At 50.6% G+C, this 22340-nt stretch overlaps 11 protein-coding genes; 5 read left to right on the top strand and 6 right to left on the bottom strand.

Annotated features, from left to right (window-relative positions):
• The first annotated feature begins 687 nt into the window (after window positions 1-687).
• CHC_T00004933001 (hypothetical protein) lies at window positions 688-858 on the top strand. Its single transcript, XM_005716700.1, has one exon. The coding sequence runs from the start codon at window positions 688-690 to the stop codon at window positions 856-858; it is 171 nt and encodes a 56-aa protein (XP_005716757.1).
• A 770-nt stretch (window positions 859-1628) lies between these two features.
• On the bottom strand, window positions 1629-3362 carry CHC_T00004934001 (hypothetical protein). XM_005716701.1 is given in 4 exon segments: window positions 1629-1800; window positions 1801-3066; window positions 3186-3338; window positions 3339-3362. The coding sequence occupies 2 exon segments, from the start codon at window positions 3336-3338 to the stop codon at window positions 1801-1803; spliced, it is 1419 nt and encodes a 472-aa protein (XP_005716758.1). The 5' UTR covers window positions 3339-3362; the 3' UTR covers window positions 1629-1800.
• A 6-nt stretch (window positions 3363-3368) lies between these two features.
• Window positions 3369-3710, bottom strand: CHC_T00004935001 (hypothetical protein). The gene has a single exon (XM_005716702.1). It carries the CDS (start codon window positions 3708-3710, stop codon window positions 3369-3371), a length of 342 nt encoding a protein of 113 aa, XP_005716759.1.
• A 3431-nt stretch (window positions 3711-7141) lies between these two features.
• CHC_T00004936001 (hypothetical protein) lies at window positions 7142-7390 on the bottom strand. Its single transcript, XM_005716703.1, has one exon. It carries the CDS (start codon window positions 7388-7390, stop codon window positions 7142-7144), a length of 249 nt encoding a protein of 82 aa, XP_005716760.1.
• A 416-nt stretch (window positions 7391-7806) lies between these two features.
• On the top strand, window positions 7807-8298 carry CHC_T00004937001 (hypothetical protein). The gene has a single exon (XM_005716704.1). The coding sequence runs from the start codon at window positions 7807-7809 to the stop codon at window positions 8296-8298; it is 492 nt and encodes a 163-aa protein (XP_005716761.1).
• A 764-nt stretch (window positions 8299-9062) lies between these two features.
• On the bottom strand, window positions 9063-9431 carry CHC_T00004938001 (hypothetical protein). The gene has a single exon (XM_005716705.1). The coding sequence runs from the start codon at window positions 9429-9431 to the stop codon at window positions 9063-9065; it is 369 nt and encodes a 122-aa protein (XP_005716762.1).
• Window positions 9432-12214: 2783 nt separating this feature from the next.
• CHC_T00004939001 (hypothetical protein) lies at window positions 12215-12781 on the top strand. Its single transcript, XM_005716706.1, has one exon. The coding sequence runs from the start codon at window positions 12215-12217 to the stop codon at window positions 12779-12781; it is 567 nt and encodes a 188-aa protein (XP_005716763.1).
• A 2325-nt stretch (window positions 12782-15106) lies between these two features.
• Window positions 15107-16743, top strand: CHC_T00004940001 (hypothetical protein). XM_005716707.1 is given in 2 exon segments: window positions 15107-16702; window positions 16703-16743. The coding sequence occupies 1 exon segment, from the start codon at window positions 15107-15109 to the stop codon at window positions 16700-16702; it is 1596 nt and encodes a 531-aa protein (XP_005716764.1). The 3' UTR covers window positions 16703-16743.
• Window positions 16744-16827: 84 nt separating this feature from the next.
• CHC_T00004941001 (hypothetical protein) lies at window positions 16828-18597 on the bottom strand. Its single transcript, XM_005716708.1, has one exon. The coding sequence runs from the start codon at window positions 18595-18597 to the stop codon at window positions 16828-16830; it is 1770 nt and encodes a 589-aa protein (XP_005716765.1).
• Window positions 18598-19413: 816 nt separating this feature from the next.
• CHC_T00009345001 (Putative Tyrosyl-tRNA synthetase) lies at window positions 19414-20753 on the top strand. XM_005716709.1 is given in 2 exon segments: window positions 19414-20571; window positions 20572-20753. The coding sequence occupies 1 exon segment, from the start codon at window positions 19414-19416 to the stop codon at window positions 20569-20571; it is 1158 nt and encodes a 385-aa protein (XP_005716766.1). The 3' UTR covers window positions 20572-20753.
• A 7-nt stretch (window positions 20754-20760) lies between these two features.
• Window positions 20761-21810, bottom strand: CHC_T00008420001 (Peptidyl-prolyl cis-trans isomerase). XM_005716710.1 is given in 5 exon segments: window positions 20761-20857; window positions 20858-21124; window positions 21230-21298; window positions 21538-21795; window positions 21796-21810. The coding sequence occupies 3 exon segments, from the start codon at window positions 21793-21795 to the stop codon at window positions 20858-20860; spliced, it is 594 nt and encodes a 197-aa protein (XP_005716767.1). The 5' UTR covers window positions 21796-21810; the 3' UTR covers window positions 20761-20857.
• Between the last annotated feature and the right edge of the window lie 530 nt (window positions 21811-22340).

A 22340-nucleotide genomic window follows, 5' to 3' on the forward strand; every position in this document is an offset into this window, starting at 1 on the left:
CCCCCAAAACCCGGCCCCCCCCCCTTTTTTTTCTTTCCCACCACCAGTGTGAACCCCCTTTAGCTCCAACCCCCCCCCCCCCCCCCCCCCCCCGTGACCCTCCCTTCCCCGCCGTCATGCGACAGCCCCGCTTTCTCCCACCCGTGCTACTCTTAACTCTGCTAACCCTCACTCACGCCCGCGACTACTACAGCCTTCTAGACGTCCCACGCGACGCCCCCGTCTCCGTGATAAAGAAGTCGTACCGTCGTCTGGCGCGGCTCTACCACCCCGACAAGCACCCGGGCGACGCCAAAATGGAGCAAAAATTCAAGGACATCTCGCAAGCATACGAGGTCCTAGCTGACGACCGCAAACGCCAGACGTACGACGCCTACGGGGAAGAAGGCCTGCAGAACGGCGGCGGTGGTGGCGGCGGACCCGGTGGAGCCGGAGGCTTCCATCACGGCTTTGGCGGAGGCGGCTTCCGTATGGACATCGACCCGGGCATGTTCCACGATATGTTCGGAGGCGGCTTTGGTAGCGGAGGCGGCTTTGGGGGCTTTGGTGACTCGGGCGGCTTTGGAAGGAGGAGACGGCCGAGGCAGCCGCGCAGGCAGAAGGTTTGCTTTCAAAACAAGATATGTGAGAATAACTCTTGCTTTATGGTTAAGGAATGCAAGACATGAGATAGCGTAGAGCGTAGCTATGTGGGGGCAGTGCGCGCCTCGCATAGGGGAGCGTCGTGGTTGTAAAACTTTTTGGGTTCTAAAGAAGGCGTCTTATCCTGGTGCATCTCTGGATAGCGTGGTGAGAGGTGCCTGCGACTGGACGCGCCTTGCCAAGGAACGTATGGTTAACAATGCTCGAGGGCGGTAGCCTGGTGCAAGGCTGGCGTTTGCGTCGCTTACCCTGTCTGTGTCCGCGAAGACGATGATGCCGCCGTTGAGACCATCCTGATGTCCATCCCGCCCCAACACCCGAATAACGTTACTCATGCTTAATTTCTACGAACGACATACCGCCCCAAGCGTCCGTGATCCCACGCCGTGTTGCTGCCCCATTGGACGCGCATATCTGATATAGCGCTTCCCCCCCACGTCATTGCCGCTCTTCTCCCCGCACCCCGCCCCTCCCACCCCAGCGACTCCATTCAACCCTCTCGCCTCGCCTCGCCCACCTGCGCGCCGCATGGAGACGACCTGCTCCGCGCGTGCCGTCGACGGCACGGTGCGCGGCGTGTGCGCGGGCGCTCTGTGGGGCTACATCTCGACGTCGTCGCAGCCGTTCGCGGACGCGGCGGCGCGGCGGCGCGCCGTGCGCGTCGCCATGGCGCGCAACGCCCTCAACTTTTCCGCCTTCCTCGCCATCTTCTCCGGCGTGTACTGCGCCATGACGACGTCGCGCCCGCGCCACCCCGCCCTCGCCGCCGGCACGGCCGGCGCCGCTGCGGGCTCCTTCATCGCCGCCCGCGCCGCCGTGCCCCCCAGGATGGCACTCGCCACCGCCGCGCTGTGCGGCTTCGGCAGCGCCGTCGCTGCCGGCGTCGGGCATGAGGACCAGAGGCAAGCGTGAGTAGGCAGGGGCGAGCCTTGTCGGCTGGAGGGATGCGGATTTTTGAGAGGTGAGCCACTGCAAGTTGCGCACCGCACGAAGGATAGACCTGCGTCTACTTTTATTTGTTCTAAGAATGGCGGTAACACCAAGATACATCAACAGCATTATCAAACACTAGAAATTGAAGGAGTAGGGAAATGAGGTGCCCTCGACGAGGCCCTTTTTTCGATTCCCGTCACGGGAGAGTAGCCATTACTAAACGCATTACTTGGATGATACAAGACGTCGAAGCGTCACATATACGCCGCCCTCTGAGCCTGCCGCCACTCTGCCCAGCCCCACCTCATCGATATCTCGTCCCACTCCCAACGTGTACATCCGTGCCCCCACCTCCTCGAAGGCCTTTCTGGATTCTCGCTCGGATTCCTGTAGCTCATCAGCGTGCGTTTGCCCGTCCGTAAGAAGGACAATTGCTCGGTCTCCGGGACGCACATCATCCTCAGAAAGTATCTTTCGAGCCCTACGGATCGGAGCCGCGATATCGGTGCTGCCCATCATCTGCTCCATGTTCTCAATCGAGCTGGACAGTCGGGACTTGCAAACGTTTGTTAGCGCGACTTCAACCTTGGGGTGCTGGTTGAACTGCACTACGGACACACACGCCTCAGGATGCGAAACTCGAAGGTCCTCAACGAGCGCGAGCGAGAATGACTTCATCGTCTCGAAATCGTCATCGGTCACGCTCGAACTAGCGTCGATCAGAAGCACTACGCTAAGGCAAGAAACGGCAGGGTTGCTGGGCATCACGCTGACTGGAGACGAAGTCGACATCGGTACCACACTGTCCTTTGGCGGAGAACTCGGCACGGCGATGTCCATATCCGTGCTCATAGGCCAGTATACTGGCATCGGGACTTGCGTGGTCGCACCCTTGATGATGTCAAGAACAGCCAACGTCTCGCTGCCGCACAGAGTCAACCACGGAGTGTGGTCTGCATCAGTTTTAGCCTTCTCAGAATACAGCCTCTTCCAGGTACCAGCATGCCTAGCGGCCGACGGTAAGATAGCGGAGTTAGCAGATAAATGACCCCAGCGGGTCTCTGTACAACGCTTCCAGCAGACAGAGTCGTAGGCGATGAGCTGGCGCAGACGACGAGACACATGCTCCAGGGCCACCAAGTCAGCTGCACTGAGGTCTGAATAACACATGGCTATAAGCTCATCTGGAAGCGAAGTGAGGATCAACTTCTCTGTGTTACCCTTGGACACGGGGAATATGGTATGTGTCGCTAAGGTAGAAGGAGCGTTTTCACCACTTTGCTGGGTGTTTGACGTTACTGGAATCATGGAGATGTCAGTAGATGGCTGAGACCCCATGGCTATGACAGCAGAGTTAGACTGGTCGACGGGCGCGTGAGTCAAAGACATAGACGGGCTTGAAGCGTAAGAAACTGCAACTTTGCGTCCAGGGCGCCGAGACCTTCCAAAACGAGGAATCCTGCTGAAAATCGGCACCGAGGCCAGAACAGACTAAAGGAAAACAGTAAGAGCAGCACGTCATGACGTGGAAGAAAAAAATAGTTAGTAAGGCTGGTCAGCAAACTCAGACACGCCGGGTACCGTCCTCGTTGAAAACAAGGGATACATACTTGTACAGCGGAGAAGACAGCAGGCCAGCCGAAAACAGATTCTGGGACGGCAGAAGGGGGAAAGTCGGTGTTGGAGGGTCGGTTCTGGAAGGCGGGGGTCAGAGAGAATGCTAGCGTTGGGTGGAGCTGGGAAGCGGTTTCAGACAAGGGCATGCCGCATGTAGACGCAACAGGAGGCCCGAGCTAGGGTCGGGCCTTCAGGAAGAAGGAAGAACGAGAGACGAGAGACGAGACGCGAGGGGGGTCTCGTCTGGAAGAAGGTGTTACGTAGTAGAGAAAACGGGAGGGCAAGACAAGAAGGAATATGAGGAGGGGAAATGAGGTGAGGAATGGAAGTTCGAGATGTTGGGAAGGTGGGTAGGGGGAGGGGGGAGGTGATTTGGAAGAGCAGCAGTAAGGAGTGTAAACGCATAGGAGGTTGGGTATCTGACCTCCGGAGGCGGGGGGTCTAGGTTGCTGTTGCGCACATGGGCTGTAGCCTATGAGATGAGCGGTATAAGAACAGGAGGCTTTTTGAAGCGTCATGGCGTATGTACTGGGGGCCAAAAAAAACCTTGGGGTGAACAGAGAGCTTTGGAGGGAGCAGGGAAGGGTCTGGGAGGGAGACAGAACGGACAAGGATGGAGAAGAGAGGGGGTACAGGGCAGGAACGACATGCACGTTGTTCCTTCCACAGCGTTTGGGATTTTGGTAAAGGTGGCGCCAGTATCTCAAGAAAGGCGTTGATTATTTCACTCAGGCGCGTGCATTTTCCACGCGTAAGTGCCATGGTCCCCTGTGCTTAGGGATAATTTGCGGATAGGAAGACGCGAGGCCATGAGATCAAGTTGTTGGAGATATGGTCTGAGGACGGATGTGGGCTTTTCATTGGATGTATAAATCAAATGCACACGATTGGATCGAAATAACACGTGTTGCAATTTTACTGAACAAGATTGCAAATGTGCTGGCAAGAACAGCACGAGATTTTGGCTAGGCAGGACTGGTTCCCCCCTACGAAGTCTCTCAGCCGGGGCGTGCTGTCATATTTCTGTCCCCTAGCATCTCACTTTTTTCGCGCTGAGAGCATACGGGGCTGCGCAGAAAACCTACCGGCCCGGCGCAAGACGCAGCAGACGCCGTTCGTTGGCGTGTAGACACCGAATCACAATGAGATCCGTGAACCATTTTGTGGCTGCATGGGGGCCTCTTTTAACATACAGGAGTCTCGGAGCTGACCTGCACCCACGAGCAATAGAATAGCTCCAAAAATATAGAAAAGCACTTCGTTTCAGCTCCGATAGTTGGAACCAAACCAAGCGACTATTTGTTTACAGTGAGCACCAATAGAGCTGTTTTTGATAAACTTCCCAACAGCTTTCAGTAGGTGAGCTTCATTGGCAGCAGCGAAAAACGATGTACTGCCAGAAAAACGATGAAGTGTATCTTTTTCAATTAAAATGTCGAATGTCACAGAAAACATGGTACCTTAACGACTGGGGCCTAATATCAAAATCCTGACCTGCCCCACCGATTGGTTCTAGTCAATGAGAGACTGTGGTGCAATTTTTTAAAAAAAAAAAAAAAAACGAGAGTTTACCGGACACGATGAGCCAGTCACGTAATCCGATTTTGTCGCTGCGAGGTCTTCCGTGTTTTGATTTATGATGGAAAGCCGAGCAAACTTCTCGTTGACGCCCATCCTGCATTCAAGGGGCGAGTCCTGACAACCACAGGTCACGTTAAAAAAATGTACTGTAAAATGTGTATTGCGGTAAGACGTGGAGATATTCTGATATCATCTGTATACTTCAGATTTCAAACAGTCATATCTTAGAAGACACAAGCCACCCAGCGCCGGAGGTAAATAGACCGAGAAGGAAGATGCATCTCTTGCTCGTCCCAACAAAATGAAGTTCCAGTTTTAGCAGGCACCACCCAAAAGCGCAGTGTCTTCCGACATTCCCGGGTATCTTCTTAGTCTTGTCACCCGTTCACGCCAGAGTGAAAAAAATGGGAAAATCGCAGCGAGTCTAAAACGATGCCGACCCCCAGGATCGAACTGGGGACCTCAAGAACTTCAGTCTTGCGCTCTCCCAACTGAGCTAAGTCGGCTAAGATGCACGCCGGGTGTTAGGTTTGCCAATCAATATAAATTTAATTTTCGCAACTCTTTTATTGCAAAAAAATATAAATTAAATTGAACATTTAAAAAGTTATCCTGGACACTATTTCCTTAACGCACTTGTTGTCTTGTTTTCGGCAATAACATCTTGCAAAAACACTGGGATAGCAGCTTTTCAAAGCATCACATTCTTAATCTTTCTGCCTATTCATTTGAACATTTCTTAATCTTTCTGCCTATTCATTTGAACATTCTTAATCTTTCTGCCTATTCATTTGAACATTCTTAATCTTTCTGCCTATTCATTTAAATAGGCAGAAAGATTAAGAATGTGATGCAGACTGAGTACCAAGTTGCTTTTTAAACTGGAGTTTTGGTTTGAAAGTTATTTTACATGCGGTTTTAGAGAAATAAAATTCCCCGGTTTTAAGGTGGTTTAAAATAGCTTCTTTTCCAGACATATCTAAAAACGACCAGGAAGAACATGCAATTCTCACAAAGTTATTTCTGGCCCCAAATCAGAAGTCATGTACGGTGGCGGTGGGTATCTTTTTGCTTTCTTGTCGAGGAAGTGCAAGTCAAGAAAAAAAAGGTCGAATAGTGTCCTCATATGAGAACAGCGGTCCGATAGACATACAGGTAGCTAGAACTTAGGACACCGAGGCGTCTCTAAAAAATATATATATATATATGTACATATATTGGTAATCTAGATCATAGGGTCCAGACTTTACCCTGCTGACGTCCCCCTGACGTCCGGGTCAAATCGTTCTCGCAATTCAGCCCGCCCCGTCGACAAGTCGTCCCGCACAAATGCACCCCTGCATCTGACCTGCACAGATTGGCGCTTCGTACCGTACCGGAAATGCTCATCTCGCCTGCACTATCTTACTGCGCATGCCTTCTCTTCATCCCGGCCTCTCAGCCATGCTCCAGACAAGATACAACCTTGATAACCTGCGTTTCTGATAGGTTGTGTCCGTCAAATTTCCATGAGTACAGGGTATAATAATATTATGTCAAATTGTCATGAGTAAGTGAATAATATTCACTTACTCATGGCAATTTGACATAGCTGACTTGACGTATTATCTCACGGTAGCCACTCAACCCACTGCCCTGCCAAGTGAGAGACGGGGCACCGCCGAGGTAGTGCGCCCTCCCTGGCGAATGCCCCGCCTCTCTTGCCCTCTTGCTTCCACCTCAACATTGCGGAGAATGCAAGCCGAATTGCCCATCCAGCAAGGCATAAACTACAACATCCGGTCTAGTGTTGCTGAGGCCACCCTTTCCGCAAACGTTCTCACACACCCTGATGACCTTTCAAACCCGATTCAACCACCACTAACATCCAATATACCATACGATACTGTACCAGAAAATGATCGTACAAAGTCTCAAATCCGCGTTGCGTCATATCCCATGGGATATGTGCACATCAGGGCATCGCGTCGGGAGAGAAAATTTCTTACGTGCCCCTTTTAATTGGGAATTTTTGTTACGTGCCCCTTTCTTCACCTCTCGAACGATTTTCCGGTAGAGGTACACAGTGTCTGGGGCTTCGCAAGTCGTAGTGTAGTGCCCAACTTGACCACAAGCAGAGCAACGCGACTTTCGTTGAGGCGCTGCGACCCCCTGTTTCCGCCATTTCTTCGGCCGACCTGCCTGACTCGGAACTCTCCACGCGCTCATCTGTCTGGCAATTGGCAGCATCTGTAAATCCACGTTAATGTTGACTTGAGAGGCAAGGGCAGCAACAGCAACATACTGGCTTTGAAGTGTTGCACTAAGGTTCTTGACCGGAGATCCACCCATCTCTACAAGGGTTTCGGTTAGGGGCTTGCGCTTATGTTTACCCTTGATAGCGTCGCAGGAGTGAGTGAGATTGAGTTTTCCCACTTTCCACAAGCCGTTGTTTGCCCTGCGGTCTGGTTGAGCGTTGACAATGTATGAGCACTCCTGGGAGGGGCACTTTATACGCAGGCGCCCAGGGTCTGACTTTCTTAACCTTGTGAGATCGGCCCACGGTGGCGCACAGGGCTAAGGATGCCATCAAGATGCTGTGCTTGTCAGGGAACGTGTTCCCTTTGATCAAACTCATTCCGACGACGCCCTCTTCACCTTTTCATCACTGTAGCGCCCCCTAGCAAAGGGGCTTATATAAAGGGGCTTAGGTGCACGTAACAAAAATTCTCAAATAAAAGGGGGCACGTAAGAAATTTTCTCTATCCCATCGGATATGTGCACATCAGGGCATCGCGTCGGGAATCGATCTCGAATTAAACTTCGCCTTTGACCCTGAAAATGGCATTGGTATCGTTTCTGCACGGGACGATGGCATTCCAGCCGTTGTAGCTTACTATGGCGCCCGGAATGGTAGTCTCTGCGAAGCGTTTCTTGGCTCCATTGAGCGTCATGTTGGCCACCGTGCCATAAAGCCCACAACTGATTCCGATGGCCCCGACGACGCCTGCGTCCTGTATATGAATGACCTTTGCACAATGTCACACTTGCCCTATGCCAGCACAGCAACGCAGCCCTTCATGGCGGCAATGTCAGCTGCCACGGACAGGTCCCTGCTCGCACCGACGAGGAAAAACGATTCCGCAGCCACACGACTGGTATCACGGGGCTTTTCATCCGCCGGCGCTTCGCCCTCGCTCCGTGCATTTGCCGGTTCGCAACGGTGTCGTCGGCGCGATCAGCATCACCCCTAAACTGGGCAGGACTGCTAGTCTCTCCCCCATGAGCCCCTTCGACAGAGTTGTCACCTCGCAACTCGCAGATGATCCTCTCCTTTTTGGCGGCATCACTCTCCCCGGCGCCGTGCACGTCATCTCTATTGAGAACGGCATCCACAAAACCCTGAATGCCCATACCCGCGTCCCTCACATATGTCCCAATAGCCAAAAGGTTTCCCTCAGCATTCGCACCGCCGCGCAAGCGTTGTGCAAGACGCCTACAATCCCGATGTGTCCTCCCGTATTGCGCGCGCCGCGACGAGCATAAAAGAGGACGAGGGCCGATATCCATGTGCTCCTCGGGGCGTGGTTGATTTGACGGACATACCAGGCGGCCTTCAGTGCACGCGGCGCGCAATTAAAGGACGTCGGTGACGACCGAGGTGTTCGATTTAGAGCCGCAGTAGGCGGGGGGCGCACACAACGACTGGGGTGCCGCCCCAGCGCCCCGGGACGGAGAGGACGAGAGCAAGCAGCAGCAGGGCTTTTGGGCCGCGCAGCTGAGGCATGCGCGTGATGAAAACGATGGTAGAGATGTAGAAGGAAAGGCGAGTGGATGGAGTTTTCCCGGAAGGGATGTGCGTCTGCGAAGGCGCCGGGGCAGGCGGGGGGACCAAGTAGAAGGTTAAGGCGGACCGATGCGGTGAGATTGTTTGAGATCGAAAACTGGATTTGGGCTGTAAAGTGTGATTTCCCAAATGCGCTCTGTTCTCCACGTGGACACGACAGCCTGCACAGTAATGATGCTATGGTAGCCGGTGCATTACACGAAGTAGTCTTGGATGGAAACAGTATTTAAAGGAGCCACACACCCTGGGCGACAGGCGCCGTCGGTGTTCAGGGATCACGGTACATTGAGCCTTTCACCGGCCCTTGCGATGGTCGCCTTGTACTCCCACTTAAGGTCTGCCGATATCCTCATCTCATGGCAGACATGTGGCAGTACTTGCCCATCAAAGCCATCGGCAGCCAGCAGGACAACAGGCAATCGGGCGCCATGCAGCTATTCTCCAGCCGGGGGTCACAAACGGACTACATGTTTGCAACAGAAGGTCCATATCCGCAGTCGCAGACATTCCATCGTTTGATGCCCTCCGACACTAAGCTTTCGCATAGGTAGAAACTAGAGTCGTATTGTCGCAAGTCGACGTAGAGCGATGGATCCCACACTCGCGAGGCACGAGTATAACCCGTCAAGCGCTTATCGCAGCAGCGATCGCGTGTACCCGCTATACCATGCGGAGATGCACTTCCAAGGGGCGCAATACCGACTTTTCCTTTCATCGTTACCGGCCGCTCTACCAGTGAGCTGCGTCGGATAGTTTTTCGGGAATCACATATTCTTTTTGCGACATTTTCAGCTGACCAAATGGTTCCGTTCCTGATCTTTGCTCTTCTCATTAGTTGTAGTTGAACGAGCTGTCTGAGATAGCAGGTGAATGATGTTTGGCACTTCTACTCTGCAGTTGCAAGACAGATTCGTTCTGCACGAGCATCCCAGCTTGTTCGTTTCGCTGACATTGCACATGCCTCTACAGCGTGACCAGCAGCTTCCTAGTTCCTTACAAGCACAGTCATATTAGCATCTCTGTCTCAGGACCACAAACTGGGACCCGCGTAGACTCAATTGTAGTCGATCGTAGGATCGCTTTTTCGTGTTCATGTACCTCTGAGGGACCTGGTGCAATTGTGAAAATATTCTAAGGAAAGCAGAGGCAACAGAGAAAGGACAAACTATACAATTTAATACATCTACAGTGAGAACACAACATACGGTGTCCGATTACGCGTCGTCCCCAGCTCTTCTGCCTAGATGACCAGCGACCTCATATAAGGTTTCTTTTCTTTCTTTCTTTTGGACTAGTGCTTTCTCGATAAGAAGGATACAGATACACTCGCCACCTCGCTCGACTACTGCCATGCGAAAGGAAACGTTTTCGTGAAAACTGTACGTCCTTTCCGGTCAATTTAGATACGCTGGAAAAGAAGCCATTTTTGAGCAACCTTGAAATCGTATGTATTGATAACTTCGAGACCAAAACGCCCGTTTAAAAAAGCAACTGGAACTTGAATTCCATTAAATTCTTAGTATTTCAGTGTATTCACATCTGCTATCTCGGGGTTCTGCAAGATGTTATTGCCGAGGCCAAGCACGTTGAAGAAATGTTGTCCAAAATGACTTTCTAAAGTTGCAACTGAGTGTATATGTTTTTGCAAAAAAAGAAGCTAGCCCCATATTGAATCCAAGCCTGACCCCATACAAGGCAAGTCGCTCGTTGTACAGTATAGAGCTAGCTCTAGACACTAGAGCACGACTAGGTCGATGTATTCGAAACCGGAGGCCATATCTACGATCTGCGGCTTGTACGGAGAGCCGAGACGTTTCTTCTGTAGATATTTCAAGGAAACAAACGCAGTCGAACCCCAGAAAATTGTGGAACATGAATGTATGCTGCCACTGCCTTGTTGGAGGATAGCATCCACGAGCATTTACATGCCTATTGCGAACGAACATGCCGTGGTAGTGCAACGACGCGGCTGCGGCGACGAGACGATCACCACAAGCAAGTGCCGGAAGCTGCTATACGGATTCGTTAAATTGCCTCAAACGATATCCTGAGCCCAACCATTGGGACAAGATGGGCAAACAAGTATTCGTGCTGAGAGGGCTGGGTGAAGGAGGATTTCTCTGTCTTCTTCCGCGTTCGCGTTCAGTCTGGGGCTGCAGCTGTGAATGCTAGCACGCATTGCGGCCTGTTTCAGTTAACCGGAAGTGATGGGTGAAGCTACTGCCGAAATTCCAGTCATGGCGACGTGGTGCTCTAGCATACGCGCAGCTGCGATGCGATCAAATTACCGTATACACACGTGCGACTTGTCCACACTTGCACATGGGCGGGTGATGTTCTTGTGAGATGACTCCTGTAGTAGTTTGCGAACCAGTCATTTATGCTGTTCTTGACGGAACAGTGGGTGCACCCGGAAATTACCAGATCGGGTGCAACAGGGTGCAAAGCTGTTTGCACCAGCAACCACGACTGTGAGGTACAAGAGTAGAAAGGAAGGCGACCAAGGCATCCGTGCGAAAGCAGGCAATGACACGTGTAATACTCTTTTGCTCGATCTCCATGGCAATTGGATGGTTCTGGCGATCAGGCCATTTAAAATTTTGAACGGTTCAAAAGCGAGGGAGTTCATTTCCTCCTTTCTCGTCTGCTAAGTATCAACCAGCGGCTCTGCCTGGGAACTGTGCATCTCTCCTACCTTGCCGCAATACTTCTGAGTTTGATATCTTCTTCCGCCATCTTCTCTTTATTATCATGCCCGTCACCGGACGTCCTCGCGGTCGACCGGGCGAGCGCCTGGAACCTGCGCCGGAACCGAAGAGCGCCTTTCAATTTCCACGCATGCCCTTCTCAGAAATTCAAGATGACATGAATATGAACAACTTCGATTGTCCTATCTCAAAAGAAGAGTTTCGCGCACCGGCACCGGCAGACATCAGAAGAGTCACAGACTTTTTCATCTCCGAAATCTATTGGAAACGTCCAGAGGACTTTGCGCAGCCTTCGTTTGGATGCATGGACCAAGTCGAGTTCCCGGAACTGTACGAGGATGCTATCCCGCAGTTCAACTACCTACGCCAATGCCAAAAGATGTTTGAAGCCGCTCAATTTGAGGAGTTTGGCATTCGAGACCTCCACGCTCCGGAGAAGAACCGCTTCCACTGGGAGCTTTCCGCTTTGATCAATTTACACAAGTTCCGGCAGACGCGGTTGGCTATGATCGAAGAAGTAGTTGGAAATTTTGATGAGATGGCGGAGCGAGAGCAGAGAAACAACGATGAGAGAATCCAACTTGAGCGAGACATCTCAGTCATCGAAGAGGCTCGAGCAAAAGATGAGCCAGAAGTTGAATCACTTCGCGAACATGTGGCGGAACTCGGGATCAAGCTTGGTTCTTTGCACAAGCAGCAAATTGAGCTCACTGATCGGACCCGTGACGCCAAAACCCTTCTCACGAAGCGGACAGAGCATGCCGCCGCTGTGAAGGTGAAGAGGATGTCCGAAATGGAAGAGGTGGACCGATATCGAATGCGGGTCGTATCATCCCCAGATAGGGTGAAGGCTGAAATGGATGAGATGGCAGAAAATCTCGCGACGGAAAAGCAAAATGTCAATAGTATGGAACGACGGACACGGACTCTACGCATGAGAACTGATGCTATCAGCAAAACAGGGCATGCTGTCGAAAAGGCTGGAAGTGCAATAGATGTAGTGCTTGTGGAGCAAGAACGGGCGAAAGGGTTACAACGAGAAATCGATGAGCGGAGAGGTTTATTGAAGGAGAATGAACGGGAGATTACAACGATCAGAAATTCCCAGGGTCATCTCACGCGAGTAGTAAACTCCGTCCAGCAAAAGCTTGCTAGAGTTGGGGACCAAAACACGGATGTCAATCGTCAGACGGGAGAGGAAGACCGAGCATTGGTTGAAAAGGAGGCGCAATTTGACCAAGAACAAGCCTTGTTGAGCAAAGAAGTGGACGAAAAAAATGTCGCTGAGAAGGCAATTAAAGAGAGGATAGTACGGGAAGTAACGAACTTTTCCGAAGAGGTAACTGAGTTTGCTCGCAAGCAAGCTGAAATGGTTGAAAAGATGGGTGCTTACCACGCTGATCTGAAGAAAGCTCGCGATATAATCTCTGAAGACAACAGTAAGTCGTTCGGAGTATTTAAGGAGACGCGGTGATTGGCACATTCACAGTCTGTTCCCTGTTTTCGCATGATACAAATCACTTCCTTTCTTCCAACACCACACCAGTAGTGGCGTGGCGCCTGGCGCATACCCTCGTTGCATCTTGTACATGAACACATGAATAAATAAGGTATTGTACTCATTTTGCGAAACTGTATGTTTAGAAAGAGATGGTAGGAATCGGATGAGGGTTCACGGGCTGGTAAGATTGCCTATAGCCGTCAGAGTGCCATCAGAAATTTTATTCTCTTCCATGTCAAACTTCGCGAAGATGGTATGCTTACAACTACTGAGAGCGCCACGCTGGAACGAAATTCAGCTCTTGTAAAGGAGTGCCGATATAAATCCAACGAAACAACACGATTCCCTCTTGCAGTCCGAAGGAAGGAATTTTAAAATTGTTCTGTATCACGCTTCCGCCTACGCATGCAAGGTTGGTTGGACTTTGGAAGCTTCCCTCCTTTACGAAAGCAGAAAGAGCAACAATAAGAACGTGTGTCCTCAGTCAATATGATAACCCGATAAAGTTTGGAAGTACTGTACCTGTACTACAGAAGTACTACAGATACAGGGGGTCCCACGCAATAGTGCTATACCGGAACAGACCTCGACATATGGCACTATTGCGTGAATGGCACTATACTGAAAGCGCCAAAACACAATCATTTACATACAGTTGTCTCTGATCGCTCGCTTCAAACAGGACATGTCCTGTTTGAAGCGAGCGATCAGAGATGCCAGGCTTTGAAGCGGAATTCTACTGTACCTCCCAATAGGCGACAGCTGCGAACGTCCCTGCCTCCCCCCCTGTCCGCTCTCTCCTCCCTTGCACTCGCTCTACCCCTCCCCCCCTGCGGCGCCCCGCCCAGATGTTCTCTGCCAAAGTCAAGCAGCAGATCCCGTGCCCGCTGTGCGTGATGCGGCGCTACGTGCTGTGCGACGTGTGCAGCGGGGCACACGTGTATGAACACGTGTAGGAAGTATGATAACCGTGCCAAGGCGTTTTGCATAGCACTAATGCGTGGGATGCACTACTCAAAGTGGCACTATTGCGCGACCCCCCCCCTGTACTGTAGTACTTCCAAACTTTACGGGGTTTCCCGCGCTTCCTATTCGCTGTTGGCACATCGTTCAGAGCCGACGTGCAAATTTATAAAGCTCTGCGGCTCGACGGCTTGCAGTTATTTCAACCCCAGAGAGAGTGCCATTTGAGACGCTTTCCTTCGCGGGGAGTAACTGCGTATTGAAATATATTCAAGCATCTGAAGGCAATGGTACCTGTTGTGAAGCATGAATTGTTTGGACTACAGTATTGGCCAACCGATCACGCCTTTTTTACAAGTACAGTACCGGCAGTTGCAGCTCCCAGCCTGCGGCTGGGAACAAACCAAATGCGGAGTGCGCATCTGTGTCTAGCCTTACAGTACACAGCTGTGACAGAAGTCGCAAAATCCGCAGATTGTGGTGGAAATGCGAAACCCAAAAATTTGCAAACCTATCAGTGTATAATATTGTGAAGTGTATGGGCATGGCCGTGGTTGTCCACTACAAGTTGTCCACAAGTACGTTGTAGTCTACAACGTACTTGTACAGTTCGGGGGAGTGTTCCTTGCGTCCAATACAGCGTTTGAGATACTGTGGGGATCGGGACCACTGCAACTACTATGACTTTGGCCACGACACATGAACAATGCACCGGCATGTGGAAAAGTACGTGTCGAGCTATCCAAGTCTATCTGCGTCGGAATAGTCACCACTAGAGCCTCCCGTCTTGTACACATGTAAAGTAATTTATTGCTGATGTGTGCAACGACACGCGTGCCCCTCGCCAATCAGAGCAACAAAAAAACTGTCCCGTATTGTTGTGGAACTTCTCGGTATGCCACCCGTGACCTGTTGCGACTACGTTAGTTTTAATCCTATTCAGCACATATCGGGACAACCAGTGTTTATAAAAATCGTCAGGGTATCAGAGAACGCCGCCTGCAAAATTACCGTAAAATTCATTCAGAATATATTTTGTAAGCGGAAAACGGAATATTATTTTGATTCTATATTATTTTGATTACTTTCTAAGTACTGCGTTACGGATTCATTTATTGCGCAGGTCAAATTATCTACTGTACTTCTGCTGTACGGGCGACGACGAGGTGTATCTACGGCATCTATATAGCCCTACCTCCTTCCTCAGGCGCCTGCATTTCTCGCGAAACTTAAGCATTCGCATCCGATTGCAACTGAGTTGTGGAAAGGCGAAGGGAGGGCTCTTGCTCCTCAGTAACTCTTTGTAGTTAGTTGTTCTTTTCCTTTTCAATAGTCATGGCCCGCGGAAAACGAAGGGCCCCAATTCGACCAGAGGTCATTCTTCCGGGAAGCACTCTGAATGATGAAGTTGACGACTTCATAGATCAGCGTCACAATTTGGACGCAGATCAAGAATCGGACCCTGACGCTCAGCTCAATGAGGACATTTCAAGTGAAGACCAAATTTCTTCGGACGAAGATGAAAGCGATGACATGGATCATGACAGGGAGTTGGCGGAGAAGCGGGGATGGGGCGGGAAGAAGAGCTTGTACTACGGCGGTGACACACACGAGTACGAAATCATGGAGGAGGAAGAACGTCAGGAGGCGTTGAAGGACGAGGAAGAAGAAGCACTGCGTCTGCAGAAAGAGGCCGTTGCAAAGTTGCATCCTGACGATTATCGCGACGAAGACGAAGATGATACAGATGTAAACGACGATAGCGAAAGCGAGAAAGAAGGTGCAAACGCAACAATCAATGCGAACGGAATTATTTCCGCATCCTCCATCGACCACGCCGCTCCTGAGATACCTGTTCTCATCCAGGAAATGCTGGAGAGCCGAAGACAGGCTATGATCTGGAAGGACCGCATTCATTGGAATGAGATAGCGACGATTCTCTTCCATCTGTATGCATCGTTGGTCAGCAACATCGCTTTTTATCTTTCATTGCGAACTGACCCTGATTCAGAGGGGGTGGACATTCGAACCCATCCCGTCCTCGTTCAAATTGTTCGAATTCGATCTCTACTTAAGGACGCGAGGGCCCTTCCGTGCGAAAAGCCAGCCACAACTAAACCGACAGCACAAGCACAGATTGTTGACGTGGCAGGTGAACAGTCAGGAACAACAGGAACATCGCATGCCAATGGTCTCCCAGGCACTCAGGCTCAAGTTAATGTCGCTGTTCCCAACGGTGTCGTGAAACCTCTGGACAAGAACAAGAAGCGGAAGAAGCGCAGGAATGTCGCCGATTTGGTAGTAGAGGAAGACGAAGAGAGAATCCGAGCGTTGCTTCCCTCTCGCGTTGGAGTAGGACGAGAACAAGAAAGCGGAGATAACAACATGCGTGACGAAAAGAGAAGGAAGCTTGGCGCGCTGGTTGGTGCTATGGAGCGCGAACGCCAGAACACCGCTAGTCAGAGGTTGGTGTCTGGTGATGTGGATGTCGTGCGCGCAGAGCCGAAGGCGAAGAAACTCATGACTCCTATTTCCACATTCGAGGACCCAGACGACCCAGATATGGATAGTATTCGAGACGATGACGGGGTCATGGCGAAAATGCTAGCCAACAAGGCGAAGAAGGAGGCCCGCAAATCTCGAAAGGCTGCGGAATCTAAACCGCATGTCTACACGTTTAAGGATAAAATGGATCCCGAGGCACGACGTCGAGCCTCCTCACAGGTTGTGAAGAATAGGGGCCTGACGAGATACAGGCCGAAGGACAAGAAGACTCCTCGTACGAAGAATCGTCTGGCCTATTCAAAGGCTGTTGTTCGCCGAAAGGGCGCAGTACAGGATTACGACGGCAAGCCCGGATCAAGCTACTCAGGCGAGGCTTCTGGTATCAATATGTCGGCCCGGAAAGGCTCGAGATTGTCAAATGTGTAGTATTATATTAGTGCACCCTACAAAACTGCCTAACATCGTTACAGCACCTATTGCCACCCCTTTGCGTCAACCCGAAATCCCTTTCACTGTAGAGGCTTTTCCTATATCTTCCTGAACGAGGGGATCTAAGCAGCCGTATACAACTCTCTGTTTGCATCCGCGCCTGTCCGCTCCACAGACCGAGAACCTTGGTACCCTGGAGGTCTGTTACCCTCTTGTCGCTGAGAAAGTGCCCATGACTCTTTCATATCCTTCTGATGCACATGGTCGCGCAACACCTGCCTCGCCTCGTCTACAGCGAGTTCAGCCGTTGGGTTTCCGTACCCGGCTGCCTGCCACCCAATGACAAGTTTCTCCATTTCACGTCCACTGAAGTGCTCCGTTCCACCAACAGCCTCATCCCAAAACTGGTCCCAAGGCTCATCGCCTAGAAGTTTTATCGGGGTGGCTGGACGGCGTATCAGGCGATTCACGAAAAGGTTAAGCATTTCCCGCCGCTGCTCCGGGCCTGGAAGAGAAAATGGGATTACATCGTCAACTCGATCCGCTGCAGCTTCGTCAAATTCATGCGGACGATTAGTGGCCATCATAAGCATAAATCGTGTCGTGGGCTGACCAGTGCGGTACAAAAATGCGTTCAGCGCATTCCGCATGTCTTCGGTAGCCCCCGCTGCAGAGCTCCTCGTGCGCAAGAAGGCATCTGCCTCATCAATAAATAACAACAGCCCCTTTCTGGAGGTTTGGGCCCAGTCGAACATTTTGTGAAGCTCGGTGACGGCACTCGACCCAAGCGGAGCAAGGTCACCGCCAGTGAAAATTGCGTACTCAAGTCCACTTTCTTTTGCAAGTCCTTTTGCAAAAAGAGTCTTTCCAGTTCCCGGGGGTCCAGACAAAAGGACGTTTCGGAAAGGTGCCTGGTGTTTGCGTGAGTTCTTCGTAGCGCGCGCTATTCTTTGCAGCCGAGTCTTAGTTGGCGACGCTAATACGACACCATCTAACGCACGGTCCGCATTGTGAGAACTGAAACGGGCGTAGACTTTCCTGGCAGTTGCAATCGGCTCTCGAACTGCAGAAAGGGGGGTGATTCGGCTTGTTTCACGAACAAGAGAGGGTTTCCCAAGACGAGCCCCGATGTAGCCTCCCATGACAGTGGCGCCTGCTCGAGCAGAGTAAATACCAAGGGCAGCCAAGGAAAGGCCACCGACAGCTGTTGTCACTTTTTCGCGATCAGAAACAAAAGATGAGAGTCCAGCTCCAATACTGCTCGTCGCAACCCTAATCCCCTCAAGAGTAGTCTTTCGACTTTCCCTCAACTCTAGCCTTTTCTGCTGCATGATCAAGTCATGATTCCTCCTCTCCTGTTCAATACGCCCTTCTGCTTCGGCTTTAGCCTTGGCGCTATCAGCTTGCTGACGTAGGGCAGTTTCATACTCGACAGTCTTCCGACGAATGGCCTCTTGCCTCAAAACACTTTCCTCGTCCTTTTTGCGCTCCTCCTCTTTCATTTGCCTCTGGGCCTGCATTTGCATACCGAGGGTATCTTTTTGTCGTTCCCGTTCTAGCTTGTCCCTGTAATGTTCCTGTCCGCGAGCATACTCAGCCTGTTTCTCAATCGTCTTCCTCTGCTGTTCAGCTTGAACCTCAATATTCTTTTCGCGTTGTTGTGCCTCATAGGCTCGCAATTCGGCCGTTTTTGCTTCAAACTCAGACTGCTTTGTCTTTTCTTGTTCGCGAACTAAGGCAAGTGAGGCCTGCGCATTGGGCGAGGAGTCGAGATCACGTGCTGCTTTGGCCGCCCGCTCCAAACCGGTTGGATCAACAGTTCCCGAAAACGACTCATCTGAAGTGGCATTATTCTTTCCGGCTGCGTTCGAGCCGGTAATGTTCTTAAACATTCTGCCTTCTTTGTAGTATTCGCACTCACTGCGTCACAAAATCTACAGCAGAAACACTCGCAGACGGCAACACGGGCATGGGCTCAAAAAGCGGCCCCGTGATCCGACGGCGGATTCTACCTGCTTCTAGACTAGAGAATCGACAAGAGGCAATGGCCCTCATGTGATGCAAATTTTAATTCAAAAAACAATGTAGTATGACAATATCAATACAGGTGTATCACGTGTCTAGACGCTTGGCCCCAGCTAACAGCTAATAGCTTAGAACCGGAACACGCAAGGTCTCCAAGATCGTACTCAGTCTCTATTATTAAGGTCGGACATGGCGTGGAACAGCCAAATAGCAGCAATCTATGTTCAGCTGCAGATAGCATCCCTGTTAGCAGTCCAGTGCGTCCATTTTCGTCTTGACCGATTGCAGTCCAGGTGCTAAACGTCGATGTTGGGAAAAGTACGCCACAGCCCTGGCAAATGGCATGGCTGCAGCTCGTGATACAACAAATGGCCCCCATCCCACTCTTGGTGAGCAGATGACACGCAGCCAATGACGTAGTCTCTCCAAAATACTTACATTATCATAACTGTAATGAGAAACCTCTCATAAGTACCCAGGGTACAGTACAGCACAGCATCGTACGCATCTCTGCGGAAGCCGCGGTGTTGTTCACGCGTTGAAAGTCTTAGCTGCTGTCGGCGGCGTCCGAACCTTGAAACGTCATTCCGCTACCGTTACTACGTCATCGATCACCCACTTCTGCAGTGCTGAAGAAATCGGGGAGATTAGAAGGATCCCGCGCTCCTCGCCTCCTGTGCAGCATGACGGACTCACAAGAGAACCTCCCCGCTCCTGCCACGAATACCAACGAAATGGAAAACCTCACCAGAGAAGTTGCGGAGGTTAGCCTCGTCAACGGGCTCACAATAGACCAGAGGATTGAGCTCATCAAGTCTGTCGGCGAGGAGTGCCACACAGAGGAGGGTCTCAGACGGCTACTAGAGAAAAAGCCGACACCACCACTTTGCTACGACGGGTTCGAGCCCTCCGGCCGAATGCATATCGCGCAGGGCATTCAGAAATCCATCAATGTCAACAAGCTCACTAATGCGGGATGTACATTTGTATTTTGGGTTGCTGACTGGTTTGCCCAGCTGAACAACAAAATGGGGGGCGATCTGAAGAAGATCCGAGTCGTTGGACAATACTTTATCGAAGTTTGGAAAGCATGCGGCATGAACATGGATAATGTCGAATTTCTCTGGGCGTCTGACGAAATCAACAAGCGACCTGACGAGTACTGGAGTAGGGTGATGAACATAGCCACCTTGAATTCAGTCGCCCGCGTCAAGCGCTGCTGTACAATTATGGGAAGGGGAGATGGCGATGAACTTTCTGCAGCTCAGATCATGTACCCATGCATGCAGTGCGCGGACATTTTCTTTTTGAAAGCTGATATTTGCCAGCTGGGCATGGATCAACGAAAGGTGAACATGTTGGCAAGAGAGTACTGCGACAGCACCAAACCAAAACTCAAGAACAAACCCATAGTCCTGTCCCACCACATGATGCCAGGACTGAAACAGGGACAGGCTAAAATGAGCAAGAGCGACCCCTCGAGCGCGATATACATGGAAGATTCGGCTTCGGAGGTTAAATCAAAGATCAAGGGCGCCTATTGTCCCGAAAAGACAGTCGAAGGGAACCCTGTCTTGGAGTACCTCAAATACCTCATATTCCCTAAACTCGGCTCCCTTGAAATCTCAAGGTCTGAAGAGAATGGCGGAAATAAATCCTTCTCATCCTACGATGAGCTTGAAGCCGATTTTATGTCAGGGGCTTTGCACCCAGGTGACGTAAAGCCTGCAGTAGCAAAAGCAGTTAACGTCATGCTACAACCTGTTCGTGACCATTTCAAACATGATCCAGCGGCTCGAAAGCTCCTGGACCAGGTGAAGCGTTATAAAACTACTCGCTAACAGCTTATGACATAAATCGCTGTCGGTTCTGGGACTCATAATACCTCGTCTCGCAGAAACACCTACGACAAAGATAATTCCCGTACACCCCCCGCCCTCTTCCACCATTTAAATGGACGAATCGCCATTTGTGCGGCATGTAGGCGGATTTCATTAAAAAAGGGTGCGTTTCAGAAGCTTGCACAGATGAGAGTTTGGGTGAATGCGTTTATTACCTATGAAAGAGGCGCAGGCCAGCTGAAAGTCCTTCTGTTGGGTCTGCCGTTTGTGGCCGAGACTCACAGGCTCACACTTCGAGGTTGTAGGGCTCGTCGACGTCAATAGAACCACAATCAGCAATGGCAATCTCCTCCTGAGGAAGATCTCTGCTGTTCGTCCTGACGTTTTCAATCGCGTCAAGAACATTTTGCCCCTCAATCACCGTGCCAAACACGACATGGCGGCCATCCAGCCAGGGAGTATCCTTGAACAAAATAAAAAATTGAGAGCCATTAGTGCTTGGGCCAGCGTTGGCCATAGAAAGAAAGCCACGGCCTGTGTGCTGTACGTACGAGGGTTAGTCATGGGAAAATGATGTGTCAGTCTATGCAATTATACCGGTAAACTCTTCAAACGCAATATGTTATCCACTCTGTTTTTCGCATACCTTCAGCTTAAAGTTTTCATCGTCAAACTTTTCTCCGTAGATTGATTTACCACCAGTACCATTTTGATTCTCAAAGTCACCTGCAAGGTCCGCATTGCACACAATCCGAAAAAAGTCAGTTTCTCAGCAGCAACTCCATTGCCAGATATTCGGCATGTTCTCATCTCCCAGCAATCGTACCTCCTTGTGCCTGTGAGATGTTAGAAGTAGAACCCATAAATAATCGGAAAAATGACAATCTCAGTTAGTGACCATGGCTGAGATCAATGAAAATGACATTAGCCACGCCAAATCGTACAAAAGTTGCTGGCTTCATTTGGACGCACCATAAAACCGCGGATCACCCTGTGGAAAATGCTGCTCTTGTAGCCGAAGCCTTTTACATGCAGCGCCAGTCCCTTAAAATTATCAACAGTTTTTGGGACTGTTGCGCCAAAGAGACCAAAGACAAGTCTTCCTGCTGGCTTTCCGCCGATTGTAACATCAAAGAAAACCTTATCGGTAACCTTCGGCCCGACTTTGGCAGCTGCAAGCGAGAACAATACTCCAAAGATGGTAACGAGAATTGAAGCCTTCATTGTGGATCGGAAGGTGCTATGGTGTGTTGAGGATCCGACGCGATCAGGATTGCAGACAAGGAAGTCCGATGTTCAATACCGAAGAGTGTCAATGGTCAACGTTGCGATAAAGACTTCAAAATAATGCAGAGGTTGTCTAACGCAGATATTTTGGGATCATACAGTTCACGTCAGGATCGGTTTTCAGAGCACAGTTACATTTTGTGAAGAATTTTTTTGTATGGTTAACATTAAACTAAAAATATGGAACGAACGTCTGCGCTCATTTTAACAGCCAGTGAGAGCTGATTCTGACAGGTTCTGTCACACAGGTGTTGCAGTGCGTAAGTTTTCATGCCGAATGTTGATTGTTCCCCAATCAGGAACACTCTTAATTGGTCCACTTGGAAATTAAGTCAAAGTTTTTTACATGAATAGTGTTGAAGAAACAAGATTACGCTTTAATAATAGAGTATTTACGCAATCAAAATATGGTGAATGAATTTCGTTTTTCTCTCAATACCTGTCCACGTGTGAAAGCCAATTGTGAAATTCACAAATGAAGC

The sequence above is a fragment of the Chondrus crispus genome, genomic scaffold (genome assembly GCF_000350225.1).
Source record: "Chondrus crispus Stackhouse genomic scaffold, scaffold_26, whole genome shotgun sequence".
NCBI lineage: Eukaryota > Rhodophyta > Florideophyceae > Gigartinales > Gigartinaceae > Chondrus > Chondrus crispus.

Coding starts and splice junctions, on each gene's coding strand:
- CHC_T00004933001 (XM_005716700.1), top strand. CDS start 688: ATGTGGGGGCAGTGCGCGCCTCGCATAGGGGAGCGTCGTGGTTGTAAA.
- CHC_T00004934001 (XM_005716701.1), bottom strand. CDS start 3,338: ATGCCCTTGTCTGAAACCGCTTCCCAGCTCCACCCAACGCTAGCATTC. Junction 3,067..3,185: donor CTGTCTTCTCCGCTGTACAA/GTATGTATCCCT, acceptor GTTTTCCTTTAG/TCTGTTCTGGCCTCGGTGCC.
- CHC_T00004935001 (XM_005716702.1), bottom strand. CDS start 3,710: ATGACGCTTCAAAAAGCCTCCTGTTCTTATACCGCTCATCTCATAGGC.
- CHC_T00004936001 (XM_005716703.1), bottom strand. CDS start 7,390: ATGAGTTTGATCAAAGGGAACACGTTCCCTGACAAGCACAGCATCTTG.
- CHC_T00004937001 (XM_005716704.1), top strand. CDS start 7,807: ATGCCAGCACAGCAACGCAGCCCTTCATGGCGGCAATGTCAGCTGCCA.
- CHC_T00004938001 (XM_005716705.1), bottom strand. CDS start 9,431: ATGAGAAGAGCAAAGATCAGGAACGGAACCATTTGGTCAGCTGAAAAT.
- CHC_T00004939001 (XM_005716706.1), top strand. CDS start 12,215: ATGGAACGACGGACACGGACTCTACGCATGAGAACTGATGCTATCAGC.
- CHC_T00004940001 (XM_005716707.1), top strand. CDS start 15,107: ATGGCCCGCGGAAAACGAAGGGCCCCAATTCGACCAGAGGTCATTCTT.
- CHC_T00004941001 (XM_005716708.1), bottom strand. CDS start 18,597: ATGTTTAAGAACATTACCGGCTCGAACGCAGCCGGAAAGAATAATGCC.
- CHC_T00009345001 (XM_005716709.1), top strand. CDS start 19,414: ATGACGGACTCACAAGAGAACCTCCCCGCTCCTGCCACGAATACCAAC.
- CHC_T00008420001 (XM_005716710.1), bottom strand. CDS start 21,795: ATGAAGGCTTCAATTCTCGTTACCATCTTTGGAGTATTGTTCTCGCTT. Junction 21,299..21,537: donor TCCGCGGTTTTATGGTGCGT/CCAAATGAAGCC, acceptor GCGGACCTTGCA/GGTGACTTTGAGAATCAAAA. Junction 21,125..21,229: donor AAAAGTTTGACGATGAAAAC/TTTAAGCTGAAG, acceptor CATGACTAACCC/TCGTACGTACAGCACACAGG.